Source organism: Tauraco erythrolophus, chromosome 5 (genome assembly GCF_009769465.1).
Source record: "Tauraco erythrolophus isolate bTauEry1 chromosome 5, bTauEry1.pri, whole genome shotgun sequence".
Lineage (NCBI taxonomy): Eukaryota > Metazoa > Chordata > Aves > Musophagiformes > Musophagidae > Tauraco > Tauraco erythrolophus.
In genome coordinates, this window is record NC_141469.1 from 2,437,769 (window position 1) to 2,453,847 (window position 16,079).

Sequence of the window (16,079 nt, forward strand, 5' to 3'; positions counted from 1 at the left end):
GCGCGCGCGCGGCGTTCCCGCTCCGCCGGCTGTGCGCAGCGCCATGGCGACTCCGCCGAAGCGCGGGCGGCGGGAGGGCGGCGTCAAGAAGATCGCGGTGGAGGGCAACATCGGTGAGTCGCGACATATCGCCGCGATCGCCAGCGGGGGGGGGCGGGAGGGAGGGGGGGATTCGCCGCGGGGGCGCTTCCATAAGGTTTTCCTCTCTTTTTTCCTTAAAAAAAAAAAATCCTTTTGGTTGGATGAGGAGATGTTGGCTGGGCGAGTAGCGCGGGCAAAGCAAGTCACGACTTGGCGAACGTGACGCCGACAGCGCGGGAATTAATACGCTGCAACCGGGCCGTATTTGGGAGGAAAACGACTTTTTATTTTAGGTTTTTTTACTGTTTTTCACCGCTTTAAAGGCGCCGCCGAGTCCCGGACGGCGCTTCTCCCGCACCTTTCCCGGTGGCAGCGCAAACCCCCTGTGCAGAGGCGGAGTGTCCGCTCAGGGCTGGAGCGTTGGATACTCCCGCCTTACAGCGCTCCGGGGAAAGCTGGGGGCTGCTCAGCACCCGGTGGTTACTTGTGTGTGTGTGTGGGGGTTGTATTTTATTTTTTTTTTTTTTTAGAAGGAAAAAAATTGCGCTGGAAATCGAGCACAGGGGTTGCCGGAGCGTCAGTTTGTTTCCTGGTTCGTTTTTTGCTGGTCGATCGGCTTCTCTAAAGTTTAACTATCTTTTTTTTTTAATTTCCCGGTTATTTTTCAGCTGGCGGCAGATTAGGCAACTAGTAACGCATCTCTGTATCTTGGTTTCTGAAACCATCGCTTTCACTTTACTTTTCCTTCATCGTTGATTGCTTTTTCTTTTTTTTTTTTTTTTTCATAGAATCATGTAATGGTTTGGGTTGGAAGGGACCTCAAAGATCATCCAGTTCCAACCCCCCTGCCATGGGCAGGGACACCCTCCACTACACCAGGTTGCCCAAAGCCTCATCCAACCTGGCCTTGAACACTGCCAGGGATGGGGCATCCACAGCTTCTCTGGGCAACCTGTTCCAGTGCCTCACCGCCCTCAGAGGGAAAAATTTCTTCCTTAGATCCAATCTAAATCTCCCCTCTTCCAGTTTAAAGCCATTGCCCCTTGTGCTGTCACTACACGCCCTTGTAAAAAGTTCCTCTCCAGCTTTCCTGTAGCCCCTTTAGTACTGGAAGGCTGCTATAAGATCACCCCAGAGCCTTCTCAGATGGTTCTTTTTTCTTCTAAAATAAGTTACCACGATTGCAACTTCATGCCCGAGGCTGGACCACTAAGTGTCTTGAGAAATCTAAGACTTGGTGTTCCAGTTGCAAACGGAACTTTCTAGAATTTAGCTAACTGATCTGGGCTGAGGTTTGCCGTTATTGGGTTTTGTTAAATTGGCTGCTGGTGTTGTGGGGAACAAAATAAAAAAGGCTCGATTAGTTGGTGGTCTGTTGTACATGATGGTCTCCGATTCACGCTCGTCGTAAAGTCAAAAGTACGTAGATGTGGAAGACTCGTTGATGGGACTTGGAACCGGAGTTTTACAGCAGTTAAATTATCCCACTATTATTGGTTTTTTTACTGTTGTTGTTCCTCAATCCTTTTTCTGCAGCTGCAGGGAAATCCACGTTTGTGAATATTCTCAAACAAGCCGGTGAGGAATGGGAAGTTGTTCCGGAGCCTGTAGCCAGATGGTGCAATGTTCAGCAAAGCTCTGAAGACGATTGCGAGGTATGGTGTGAAAGAAACTAAGGTGAAACTTCTAAAATAAAAAAAAACCCCACACCTAAACCCACTCACATGTTCTTGTAATTTCAGAAGACCGATACATCTGATAGAGTAGGTGTTTTAGAAAATATACGTGATAGCAGAAGTTATTTTTAGCAACTGTGGACTGACCAGGTGAGAGTGGAGGGTCATGCTGTGGCCCTGGAAGGTGTCCTCCAACATGTCGAGGGAGTCAGGAACTACTGCTGAATGGTTTGTGGTGTTTTTTTCCATCAGGTCTTTGTAATTCTGTTGGCAATCCAGCAGCTACCTAGTGGCCAAAACCATGGTTGCGTAGACAGCTTTTGGTGGAACTGTAGAAGATGCTTCTTTATTCAATCTGGAAAAAAGTACAGTGCATTCTGGTTAACGAAATGTAAAATTTTAATGGAGGTGTCTTGTTTGTAACTTTTCCTCAGATGTTTTTTTTTTTCCCCAGAGTTAGATAGCTATTTTTTTATTTTTCTTTCTTCATCATACTACAGTAAATCCAAATACAAAATCAGACTGAAGTCCTTCGTTTTAAGAACTAAGCTAACAAGCTAGTTTAATAGACGTGAGCTCCAAGTTCAAGTTTTATACTTTTTAATTTATTTATTTGTTTAGTGTGGTGGGTTGGCCCTAGCCAGCAGCTAAGGACCCCCACAAACAGCAGCTCCCCCTCCTCAGCAGGGTGGAGAAGAGAACAGGAAGAAAGGAGGCAAGATGATTTATGGGTTGATCTAAAGACAGTTTGATAAGAAAGGAGCGATGCAAAGGCAGTTGTTTCCCTCCTAGAAGCAAACCAATGCCCAGCCAGTCTCTGAGCAGCAGCTGCTCTGGAAGACAAACTTCTCCCCTCCTCCTTCTTCCAGTACCTGAGTTGAATTGCTGACCATGAGGTTCCGTGGTGAGGAATATCCCTTCTATCCCTTCGGGCAGTTGGGGTCAGGTGCATTTGCTGTGTCCCTCCCAGCTTCTTGCCCACTCCAGTCCGCTTGCTGGGGGGCAGAGTGGGAAAGGAACAATGCGTTTGTCTTTCATAAAGCTGGTACTCTCATTGTCCCACGGTACCAGGAAATTAAGAAAAAAATAACAACCATTAGGAAATTAATTTGGGTGTGTGTGTTCATAGCAAGAGGTGTGTCACTGCTTTTGTAGTTGTTAGTTCTTATGAAATTTGCACCTGAAATACTTCAGCTGGCTTAGCACTTTCGGTTTTTAATATGATGTTGAAGGATATTAGAATCTTTTCCAGAGGATATTTTATATCTTTTATTTCTTATTGGTGAAGCTGATAAATAAGGGTCTTCTGACTCGTGGAAGGTCACTGTAGCTGTGTCACTATAGAAGGACAAGGAACTGCTTGAGAGGGTCCAGCGCAGGGCTACGAAGATGATGAAGGGAGTGGAGCATCTCCCTTATGAGGAAAGGCTGAGGGAGCTGGGTCTCTTTTGCTTGGAGAAGAGGAGACTGAGAGGGGACCTCATTAATGTTTATAAATATGGAAAGGGTGACTGCCATGAGGATGGAGCCAGGCTCTTCTCAGTGGCATCCAACGATAGGACAAGGGGGAATGGATATAAGCTGGAACAGAGGAGGTTCCGCTTAAACATGAGGAAGAACTTGTTCCCGGTGAGGGTACCAGAACACTGGAACAGGCTGCCCAGAGAGGTTGTGGAGTCTCCTTCTCTGGAGATGTTCCAAACCTGCCTGGACGTGTTCTTGTGTGATCTGATCTAGGTGGTCCTGCTCCGGCAGGGGGATTGGACTAGATGATCCTTTGAGGTCCCTTCCAATCCCTAACGTTCTGTGATTCTGTGTGTCTTCTCACTTGATTATGGAATAGAGAGACACATCCTTCATAACGGAACCAGGCCATGTCCCCCATCCCTAGTGGATTTCTGTCTGCCTGCTAGGCCTCTTCCAAGCAGTTCGTGGGAATGGTTTGGGCAGCAGGATGGCCTGAGGACTCTGCTTAAAGTACATTGCATGTAGCTTCCTGCTTTTGGGGGGCTTAGGAAGTATGGTGCTGTGGATATCGCTCCTGTGCTGCTTGGCCACGGTGTCAGAGTACGGTGCTGGGCGTGTTTGGCTGACTAGAGTAGGTATGGTTACAGGGAATTAGGGATGAGGATGAAACCTGGAGTTCCAGAGTCTTAATTGGGATCACCTAGGTGTTGACATCTATCTCCAGAGTTTTGGAAACACGTCAGTATTGGGATTTGGTGTTAATGTAGCAAAAAGATTCCGAGGTAGGCTGTGTTTTCTGGTAAAACTGCAGCACGCAGCGTTCCGTTTCCGTGAGCTTTAGTGGCTGTCTTGAGGTGCTCCATCTCCCTCGTGGGCTGAGGGAGATCTTTGGCCTGGAGTCTGTTCTGAGCCTCACAGGTAAGAGGAGAGCATAATTATCATATCTTGAGATGTTTCTGTAGGAACTGTAATGAATAGATGGAAAACCAAAAGGAGCCCAACTTGAAACTCACACTTGTCAGATTAAAAGGAGCATGGATTTCTCTGCAGTGTTGTTGACTTTTTGCACTGATAAGATGTTTTTCTTGTATCAAGGCTTGTAAATAGTGACCACGGTGTGTTGGCACTTGAGCATTTTGACGTTTCAGATGGCAGAGTTGCTTATTCAGCTCAGTGCCCTAGGAGGAACAACATTACTGGCGTTTAAGCCTTATGTTGCAAGTAGAGTTGAGAGGTAAATGGTGCAACTGTAAACCACAAATAAAGGCTGAACAGCTTGAACGTAGTAGAGCAATTCTCTTTGACCTGAGTTGGCCACCTTCTCCACTTAAAAGGTCACTGTATTTGTTGAAAACCAGGAGCTGACTACATCACAGAAGAGTGGTGGAAACGTGCTTCGGATGATGTATGAGAAACCGGAGAGGTGGTCTTTCACTTTCCAGACGTATGCATGTCTCAGCAGGATCCGGGCTCAGCTCAGATCCCTCGACGGCAAACTCCGAGAGGCAGAGAATCCCGTGGTCTTCTTCGAGCGATCTGTTTACAGTGACAGGTACGTGGGACTGAAGCCCTTAAAGTGAAAATCAAAATTCACCTAAGTGAAATGGATAAAAACAGACCATGACTGAGTTTTGCACCTGCTTTTGTCATAATTTTCGTACTGGTGAGTCACAATAACCTCAAAAAGTGTTTTGTTACCTTTTTCTTGTTGGTGTCGATGGTGTAGTGAAATTACTGGTTAGAGAGCTTATAGATTTGTCGTGTAATCATAGAATCATAGAACGGTTAGGGTTGGAAGAGACCTCAAAGGTCATCCAGTTCCACCCCCCCTGCCATGGGCAGGGACACCCTCCACTACACCAGGTTGCTCAAAGCCTCATCCAACCTGGACTGGAACACTTCCAGGGATGGGGCAGCCACAGCTTCTCTGGGCAACCAGTTCCAGTGTTTCACCACCTTCAGAATGAAACATTTTTTTCTTATATCTAATCTCAATTTACCCTCTTTCAGTTTAAAGCCATTGCCCCTTGTCCTGTCACTACATGCCCTTGTAAAAAGTCCCTCTCCAGCTTTCCTGTAGGCCCCCCTTAAGTACTGGAAGGCTGCGATAAGATCACCCCGGAGCCTTCTCTTCTCCAGGCTGAACAGCCCCAACTCTCTCAGCCTGTCTCCATAGCAGAGGTGCTCCAGCCCTCGGATCATCTTCGTGGCCTCCTCTGGACCTGCTCCAGCATCTCCATGTTCTTCTTGTGTTGGAGACTCCAGAGCTGAATGCAGCTCTAAAAACATCAATTAACTGTGATTTGTGCATGCACATTTCCCTTGAAAGAGAAGGAAGAGGCATCAAGCAGAGTCAAGAGCGATTTCTCTCCTTTTCGCTTAGTCTTGTTTTCTTTTACGCTTCTTGAAACAGGTCTCGCTGTCCCATGTTGCAGGACCCTCCCTGTCTTTCTGGATTTGGAAGGTTAGCTTTGGTAACGTGATCCCATCACATAATCCATAGGTGTTCACTGTCTTGTGATATATTGGACACAAATGACCACAGTGTGCCAAATGGTGGTGTTTTGTAGATTATTCCTGAGCAGCTACCTGAGCTGCAAATGTTCCTGCTTTTCGTGGACGCTGCTATGGGCGACTGCTGTGGACGTAGTTACAGGATGAGGATACCAGCTGTTGGTTTCCAGGCCAAGCATATATCCAAGAAGTTAGGGAATTCCTGTGCTCAGCTTCTTTTCTAGTTACTGTGCAGCACTTGAGGCAAAGGAAGTGCTAACTGTGTTCAAGCTAATTTTTATTTACCTCTCTATTTTGTGTTCACAGATACATCTTTGCAGCTAATTTATACGAGTCCGATTGCATGAATGAAACCGAGTGGGCTATTTATCAGGACTGGCACGACTGGATGAACAAGCAGTTTGGTCAAAGCCTGGCGCTGGATGGCATCATTTATCTCAGAGCCACTCCTGAGGTGAGAAATAAAAATTTAGGACTGCACAGAGACTGAGAGCACATGGTCTAGGCCTGGCCTGTAAAATTTTATCTTTGTCTATGCCTCCGTAGTACTTTCTTTTCCTAAAGAAAAGTAGGGTCTAACTATGATTCTAGACTTTTTTTATGATAAAAGAATAATATGCTTGCAGTCAACTCCAGTGAGGTCACAGCTGTGTGGCATTGCATGTCACTGTATCTGTGTTTTAGGGGTTGCTTTGAACATCTCATAGATTTCATAGATTTCATAGATTTCTAGGTTGGAAAAGACCTTAGAGATCATCGAGTCCAACCATCCCTAATCCCCATTAAACCATATCCTCAAGTAGATCATCCACCCTATTCTTAAACACATCCAGGGATGGGGACTCAACCACCTCCCTGGGCAGCTTATTCCAGTGGCTGACAACCCTTTCAGAGAAGAGACAAGGCAAGGACACAGCTGAGAAACTCAGGCAAGGACACAGCTGAGAAACTCTCCTTGAGATGTAATATTGTCAAAATCTTGAACTACCCTTATCTTTCACTATGAAAGTCCTAATGAGCAGAGTTCAGACTGGAGTATTCCCTTGAGGACAATAATACTCGAATTATGACTAATACAGTGTGGAAATACTTAAAAAAAAAAAAAAATCTTGCAAAGGTGGCCTGTGTATCTTTAAATAAAATGTGATGCTGATGATTTTCTAACTACCAAACCAGAATATGTGGCAAAAGCAAACCAGAAAATGCCACTGAAACTAAAAAAAAAAGGCAAGTACAAGATAGCTCTATGAATATCGTTGTGCTGGATGGAAAAATTCACAGTTCATGTCATGGCTGATTCTTGAGGGGTGTGTGTGAAGCCCTTGGATGTGGAGCAATGGAGCTAAACCAGATGGATGCACCTGCTGTATGTGAGGCTTCAGTTTTTGGGCATCTAGTATTTTGTAAAAGGAGAAAACAACATGATGAAGGTGTCTTTTGAGTGTGAAACTTACATGAACAAGAGAAAAACATGAGAGTTTAGGAGTAGTGAATTGCAGTAATGAACTTACCAGTCACTTCCCTACTTCCCTACTTGCAACTTTTATGCTTTCAGCTTTGTTGTTGTGAACAACTGTGTGATGTAATAGGATAGAGTTTATCCAGGGGCTTTTTTTCTCTTTAAGTCACGAACATGTGTTCAAATGACAAAGCACAAGAGTTGTAAACAGTTTGGATCGACTTGTTATTGAGGCTTTGGATGTGTTCAGGACAGGAACAAATGATTTATTACACTTGAAAACTGGGTTCTCAAGAGCCAGAAATATATAATGAGATTTTGAAACACTTATCTATAATGTCAAATGGGTATTTCTGTGCTCTTTTGATTCAATATGCTGGTAACCCTTTATTTTAATAAAGAGCTTATTTGAGACTTTTCCTTCTAGCGGAGAAATAACATGATATGTTTCCTTGGGTCCTTCTTGATTTTGTGTGTAGCTCCTGGGCTCCATCAGCTGAACGTGACATAATGTTTCTATCCTCCTGAGATAGTTAGCAAGTCGAATATTCATCTTGGACAAAGAGCGGTGTAGTGAGCACAGTAGGAACAGTTGGCAAAAAAAAGTTTGTAGTCAGCAAACTAGACTTCCTCTGTAGGTCTTGAGAAACAACCAGGTTTTATTTTTATTTTTTTTAATATCTTTTTCCTTTAGAAATGCTTAAATAGGATTTACTTGCGTGGGAGAGATGAAGAGCAAGAAATTCCCATTGAGTATCTGGAGAAACTTCACTACAAACACGAAAGTTGGCTTCAGCATAGGACACTGCGGTAGGGTTTGTTGAATGCTTCAAGATGGATAAATCTTTGTAAGGGTGTTCCATAACGCTTATTTCCACCAGTGAAACTTTACCCTTTCTTATGATATGTAAAGTTAAATTCCAGGAGTGCTTCCATCTGTACTTCCTTGGTAGTGTTGGCTTTACAGCATGTTAATTTTTGCTAGGACCTGCAACATCCCTGGAGTTCTCTTCACCTAGAGCTCTGAATAGCAGAGGATTCAACTGAACTGATTTTAACGTACAGTTGAATTTAACGTTACGCGCTGGGGGAACATGATGTTCAGGAATCAGTAATATATCCCAGGAGCCACGCTGTAAATTCCAGCTGCTTTAGATTCAGGATTCATGGCTGTAATTTATACATGCAGTTCTTTTCATGGGATTCTTAACAGTGCAAATGCTGACAGGGACTTGAATGATGTTTATTTTTTTCAGCTGGTAACATTTTCTTTGTTCCTGTTCTAATACAGAACGGATTTTGAATATCTGCAGGAAATACCGATTTTAACGTTAGACGTTAATGAGGACTTCAAAGGCAAAAAGGACAGATATGATCACATGACTGAAAAGGTAAAATGTCACAAGCAGAACAAAGTGATGATTTAGGTTGATTGCCAGTATGTCAAAATCAATTCGGGATACTTCTTGCATTTCGAGGTACGGCATTCTTTGAAGTCACACTAGACTTAGAACCTGTGTTTCTTCGTGCTATTTCAATTAATTTTCCATTAAAACAAAAAAAAAAAAAGAGGAAGGAAATATTCCAAGCTTGTTTGAGAAGACTTTCAGTAGTAGCTTTGTTTGCAAATGTAATTTCTAATTTATATAACCCTCAGCTGTTTAAAAGAACTGTTATTTGCTATGTGCTGCTCCTAACGTTGCGCAGGTATCCTAAGAAACGTCACAGGGGTGGGAGACGATGAGGGAAGCGGTTGAGGGAAAGAGAAAGAAGGCTGCACAGGTCCGAGTTGGGTGTCTGGGGTCAAGTCTTCCTGGTAATAGGTGTGAAAGTGTCTAACCTACAGTGCTAGTTATTACAAGCATTTTGGTTCCAGGTACTGGGAAAATACAGTACATAGAATCACAGAACGGTTTGGGGTTGGAAGGGACCTCAAAGATCATCCAGTTCCAACCCCCCTGCCATGGGCAGGGACACCCTCCACTACACCAGGTTGCCCAAAGCCCCATCCAACCCGGCCTTGAACACTTCCAGGGATGGGGCAGCCACAGCTTCTCTGGGCAACCTGTTCCAGGTACAGAACCATTACAATGGAAAATCGAAGGATGAGGTTACTGAATGTGCAGCTGAATTGTGATCCACAGCAGTGAGCCTGTGGCAAACTGGTTTAGATTTTGCAGATATTTCTAGCTAAAGGGAAGAGAGTATGGGCTATCCTCTCTTCTGGTTAGCACGTCACAGCAAAGGGCTCTGCAGCTGGTGCAAATAGGGATCCTTTAATCCAAAAATGTACTTTGTTGTCTAATTGTCCTTCCAAAATATTTAAGTTGTGGAGTTAGATTCTGATAACAAACAGTGTGCTAGCCTGCTGCAATACTGCCTATTTTTCATCTTGTTTGTTAAATTGGCGTGATGATGAAAGTTTTTCCCTTCAGTTGTGTTTATTAAAGAGTTATACAAAATCTTGTTCAAAAGCAATGGTCTGAAACTTCAGGGAGTGCTTCTCAAATGTAGCTTTTTCATTTGTTTCAGAAGAAATGCCACATGTATATCGGAAGTATTTTTAAAATTTATTTCAAGGCATGGAAAAAAAAGTCTTTTTTGATATAAGATGTTGTCCAATGGAGAATTCTGTTTGCATTAAGATGATGTAATCCTTAGCACAGAAAGGTGTAATGCCTATTTTAAATCTGGGCCAAACCATCAACATTTTAATTGTGCAGGTGTCCGGTATTTGAATCCTGATGAGATTCATCTGAGGACAACTTGAATCCTGTTAGGGTAGTAGCAGTGAGTTACAGATCTTAGCAATGATTTGTGCAAGATTTTTCTGCTCTTGGGAAATAAATTGTTCACCTGAAGAGAAAAGCAGCTTTGTCCTTTGATCTCAGTTTATCCACTTACAAGTGGAACTGTTCACCTGATTAAAGCCAGCCTTGGTGGTGTTTGCTCTTCTGCAGCTTGTTAATTGATGGAAGGACTGGACGTGGCAGCTGTGGAGGGAATATGCTGCCCCTCTGCACTATGAGATAGGGCCAAGCTCAGGCACCTAAGTAGGGATTTCCAGGGAGTTCACTGCTGTGTAGCTGTCAGGTTATCTGGGAACACAGCTCTGTGTTGGTGTTTCCTAACAACAGTCCCAGAACTGCTACGCTAATTCTGAGGCTGGGTGCTTTGGGCTTCAGTGCACGCTGACGTCCCGTGAAGACCCAAAACCTGGATGGTTCTTTCTGGGCTCTGTTGCGATGCTGGCTTTCAGAGACCAGTCCTGAAACCATGCCCCGTGTGTAAATCCTGACAAGGTTCATGGTGTGCTGTTACTCTTGCTGCTTTCTCAAGTGGAGGGTGGCTTTCTTGGGATACCTTTCAAGTTAGAGTACTGGCACAGTTATGTTTTCCCTTCACAAACATGTTTAAGGGAGTGGAGCATCTCCCTTCTGAGGAAAGGCTGGGGGAGCTGGGTCTCTTTAGCTTGGAGAAGAGGAGACTGAGGGGGGACCTCATTAATGTTTAGAAATATGGAAAGGGTGACTGCCATGAGGATGGAGCCAGGCTCTTCTCAATGGCATCCAACGATAGGACAAGGGGAAATGGATATAAGCCGGAACAGAGGAGGTTCCGCTTAAACATGAGGAAGAACTTGTTCCCAGTAAGGGTACCAGAACACTGGAACAGGCTGCCCAGAGAGGTTGTGGAGTCTCCTTCTCTGGAGATGTTCCAAACCCGCCTGGATGCGTTCTTGTGTGATCTGATCTAGGTGGTCCTGCTCCGGCAGGACTAGATGATCCTTTGAGGTCCCTTCCAATCCCTGACATTCTGTGATTCTGTGTGATTGTGTGATTCTCCATGTGAAGGAATTTGACCTCTTTCTTTCTTTTTTCTCCACCTCTTTCAGCCCTGACCTAGGAAGGGAAGGGTCACAGTTGGAGAATGGGATCCGAGATCCGTTTCCATTTCACGCCAAGAATTTGGACAAAACGTTTGCAGATGCGCTCTGCGTACGAGAGCCTCTGCCAAAAGAATAACACCATATTCTCTAGTGAATCCTCGATTGCTTTCTGTGCTTGAGTGGACAGAGAGAAAAGTCTCCCTGTTCAGACTATATCCCAGTGTAGGTGCTTAGATGCTCTTGAAACCAAGAGATAACAGTTTTGTGCCTAGAGCTTGTGTTCCTCGGGTCTTGCATCCACTGGGTTGCTCTGTTTTAAAAAAGGTGGTCTGGCCCTTGCTGCCACCTTTTCCTACCCCTGTGCTATAAAGAGAGGGAGCAATTACTCTCTTACTGGTGGGAAGGGGGAGTGGAGGGAGCACAAGAAAAAGGCATGTGTACCTGTGGCAAGAAGCGCGTTCTCAGCACGTTGTTTTCATCCAGCCTTTGCCATGGACCTGAATTTTGTTTCAAGTACTGTGGTTTTGCTAGGTATCATCTTACTATTTGTTTGCCAACCTGAAATTCTAAGGAACTTACTAATGAGATGCTTTGGGTTGTTCACTGCCATGAAATATGACCAGTGTTCTGGTGGTGGGTGTGACTTGGTGTTCTCCAAATAACAGATCTCTCGACGTGGTCATTATCTTCGTTGTGTTTAGGTTAGACCTGCTTTTAAGGTAATTAATTTGTGATGCAGGGCTGTAGTTCAGGACCACAGGAGGAATGCTCATCATTCCAATGCATCTTTCTCCGCACCGGCTAAATTACAGGTTCTTGGTACACAAGAAATGGCGTAGCTGAGTCTGAAGATTGTTATTCCCAGTTCCTCTTTCTGTAGGTTGTAGTAAAACACAAAGCAATCGAGAAGTAAGTGCAGTTGCTGTATAATTCTGTTGGTAAATACCTAGTTTGATTGATGATATTTCTTTCCTTTTGCAGGTGAAAGAATTTTTGAGCACGTTATAATCCTCTTTGAAGCACAGGCAGAGTCAAACTGTTCCGAACATCTGGGCCATCAAAGTCTCAAGTACAGCTTCTGCTTTTGTAGGTGGCCTCTGGAGAGGCAGGACTCAATCCCGGTGATGTAATTGTGAGAAACAAACAAACTTGGTGAATAGGGAAATTGTTAAATAAATCAGTAAGTCTGTTCAGCATTATATTAAATAACCCACACAAATTGGGAAAATACTAGAATACTGAGAGTTCCCAAAGATTGTGCCTGTTTCTAATTGGACCAGTAAGTTGTTCTGGAGTAATTTATTGTATTTTTTTAATTTATTTTGAACCCGTTAGCTATTTAATTTTCAAGAAGGTAGTGGGTTTTTAGATCTCTTGAGTGTTTTTATTTTTTTTAGTGGAATTGATTGGTAACGGATGTCTCATTGCTCGGAGGAAGACAAAAGGAAAAGCTGTTTTTACGAATGAGGGAATTTTAATATAACCCAGAGTTCTATATTGGAAGGTGTAAGTAAATGTTGTCTGACAACTTTGATAGGTGACGTTCTTCACAGAATAAAACTGTGAATTAAAACACAGAATTAAATTCTTCACTGAATTAAAACAAATCCAGATACGGCTGATATTCTGTAGATATCAAATAAGTTTCGAGATTTGTTTTCATTGTGCACTGAAAACTAGGATATTGAGAGGCTTTTCATTCTCTACCACGTTTGTTTTTTTTTTTTTTCCCCAATTTTTTTTTAAGCTCTTAATAAAACAGAGCTGGTTTTCGTTGTTGCTAAGTGCTCTGTTCCTGTAGATGAGTGTGTTTGCTTGATGAGCACTGTAAAAGGAAGAAGAAAATGGTCCAAATGGCCCCCATCTGTAAATGACGTGTTTCTGAACCTTTCCTTAATCATCTTTTGGATGTCAGAGGTGGCTTCCTGCTTTTGTTCCAGCGTCTCCATTTGTTAACTGGGGCTTCTGGGTGCTTACACAAGATACTGCAATATTGGAAGTAGGCTGTCCTTCCTCATCTTCTCGTAGTAAGAAGGGGAGTAGCTGCTGTTGGAGTGCATCTTTATTTATTAACTGAGCCACTTTTGTTCCAGGTGCAGAAAATACGAACTGTACAGGGTACACGTCTCGAGTACTGTGTTTTATGAGCTGCTTTGTTCTGCTTGAAACATTTCTGAAGGACTGCAAAGTTGGCTTTGGAATGCAAAATTGGATTGTACGGGATTTTATTGTCTACCGTGGTGCCTGTGTTACCTGCTGATTTGAGATGAAATTTCTTCCTTTGTGGTTGGAATCGTGCTGGCGTTGTCTAACTGTTGACTGAAAAATAAAAGTGGTTGGAAAGACTTTTTCAGTGCTTAGTAGTGTTGGCTCCCTTGTCTCATGAAAGAAGTCATGTTCTAGGTTGCTGGTACGTAGTACTAGTACAATGGATGAATTTAAGATAATGTATTCCCAGTGCATGTAGTGTTAAGATTTCTGAAACACCATGACTGGTTTCAGATTTTTCCATGTGTGGGAAATGAAGTTATGGGCTAGAGACACAGGATTGTAAGAAATGTCATATGTGTAACTTACTAATCAGTGCAAGTGTTTTGTGTAATATTTGTTACAGAGGACTGTAGCAATAGTATGGCAGAAAATGGTATTTTGAACTTCAGAGTTGCCTAAGCAAAGGAAAAATTTTAAGATCTTTGCTTCAGAGATGAAGTGAGGTGAGATGGGGGAAGATTCAGTTCAGATTCACTCGAAACATATAGTAGAAGCCTTTAAAACATTCTTGGCAACAGTCTAAACAGTGACAACTTGTTTTGACTAACACTGCAATTATTCCTACAGCTTCAGCTGTCAAAATTGTGCATTTAATTACAGGAATTGGAATGACAGTGCTCATTGCAAGGAGTAAACAAGTCTGAGTTTTAATAAAGACTTCTTTTCAAACCCATCACAGAGCACACAGAAATTCTGTGGCAGGTTATCTGCATCTCGTTCCAGAAAGCTTTACAAAACCTCCGACTGCCAAGTTTGGGTTGGAAGGAGCAAAGTCACGACCAATTATTAGAATGTTTTTAATTGCTGTGGAGGAGGAACAACGGCGAACCCAAACCACCCAGCCCACCCACCCCTGGACTTCTCGGGGCTTGGGAAGTAGCTGGGCTGAAGTGGGTGAAGCTGCAGTTATTTGTGCGTAGGACGGACGCAGCGGAGATGTCCTTAGACCCTTCTGCCTCAGCTTAAACCTCACAGTACCTCCCACTTTGGAATTTGTCAGTATTCTTTTCTTTGCTTAAACCTCTTCCCAAGCTACCAAAAAACCAGGATTGTTGTGTTGGTTTTTTGCCTGGTAGAGATAGGGCAAGTGTCTGTCCTGCTGTCTGCCGTTCGGTGATGATGTTTTTTCAGTCTTTGAGTTCTGTGTGCCTTTCTCTTCCCTTGGGTGAGAGACTTGGATGGAACTGGCTAGAAATGCGTGTTTTAATCAAGTGTCGGCGCGATGGGGGGAACAAAATGGCTATGCAGCTTTTGTTAGTTTTTTTTCTGGTTAGAATGCAGATGAAGATACTGATGGGTAGTGTTTTACTTGCTGTGCAAGTGCGTGCGTGAGCAGTGGACATAATAGTGCCTTGTTTTATTTTCAGTCCTTGTAGTTGTTTTCGGTACAGTAGATTTTAAGTTCTCTTAATATAAATGCTTCTGTGAACAGCAGCCAATTTTGTAGGTAGAACTTAATTTTCTATAATTTTATGCCAGTTACTTATTTCTACTGTTTTCTAATTATTTAAGCAGACTTCACAGTAATGGAATTGGATATAAAATGTGATTAGTGTCGAGATTATTCTGTTATTTTTCTGGTTATTAAAGCCACCAGGAATCTCTTCCTGAAATAAAAGTGACACAGGAGGAATTGACCATAAGCTGTTAAGCATAAATCAGGGAAGTATGAATGTAGTAATAATTAAGTTATGTCTTAGGGGAAAAAAAACAGTGCACGATTGCCATTGCCAAGAGGTTTGAGCACAGCCCAGCTCCTGCTTAGACTTGCTGTGAGTAAATCACTCTTTGCTTCAGTCTTTTCATGGTTAAAATATTGATTTCCACCTTCTCCCTATGCCTTGAGAAGGCTGGGAGGATGACTTAGTTAATGTTGATGCGCCGTTTTGTAGGTCTCAAGTGCTCCGTTAAATAATTGAGAAGGAAGGCAGCCCTGGTTTCTAGATTTTTCACCGTGATGTTTTGGTGTCCTTCTGAAAGGAGTCACCAGCCCAGGTTCAGGGCCAACAGGAGTGATATGTTTGTTTTAAAAGATGGTGAAAGCCGTCAGCACAACGTCAGTTGTGTTGCAGTTCGCTGAAAAACACGCGGCCACCGAAAACGGTCACCGCTTGTGAGGAAAGGGAACTGGCTACCAATCGAAGCTGGAAATGAAAATTGATGGCAGAACCTGTGCTGCAGCTCGTGGTAATGGCCAAGCCATGTGTGGCATCTGCCACACGAGGTCATTGTGACCTCGGAGCTGGCGGCCAGAAGAGCAGCAGTGTTCTGACAGTCCAGGGCTTTGGAAAAGGTAAGGAAGGAAGAGGTCGCTCGCTCGCTTTGCCGGAGCAAAGACGTTGAGCTGATGAATAAATACTCTACTGAATGAGATCAATCTCCATCTCTGGAAGGAGGGGGATAAAGCAATCCCCCGTGGGATTAAGTGAAAGAGTAGGGAAGGCTGAGCTGATGGGAGGGGTTCTGACACCAGAAGGTCTTCCGTGCTGCCACCAGCTGTTTCTGCTCTGTGAGTGAATATTAGCGCATGGATCACACTAATCCTGGTGTGTCTGAGGGATAACGGGCTTTGAGCGCTGAGCCAGCCGGCCCGGATGCAGCCAAGGAGCGGTACCGTGCTGGGAAACCAAAGCAATTATTAGGAATTCTGCTAACTGCAGCCATGCACAGTACTTAACCTGCCAAATACAAACCCGAAGTGGGTATGGATCCTCTCAAGTTC

General features: G+C 43.7%; 1 protein-coding gene across 1 annotated transcript; it reads left to right on the top strand.

Annotated features, from left to right (window-relative positions):
* The first annotated feature begins 43 nt into the window (after positions 1-43).
* On the top strand, positions 44-13,431 carry DCK (deoxycytidine kinase). Its single transcript, XM_086611706.1, has 7 exons — positions 44-113; positions 1,618-1,736; positions 4,583-4,776; positions 6,045-6,192; positions 7,892-8,007; positions 8,489-8,588; positions 12,068-13,431. Exons 1-7 carry the CDS (start codon positions 44-46, stop codon positions 12,092-12,094), a joined length of 774 nt encoding a protein of 257 aa, XP_086467832.1. The 3' UTR covers positions 12,095-13,431.
* The last annotated feature ends 2,648 nt before the right edge of the window (positions 13,432-16,079 follow it).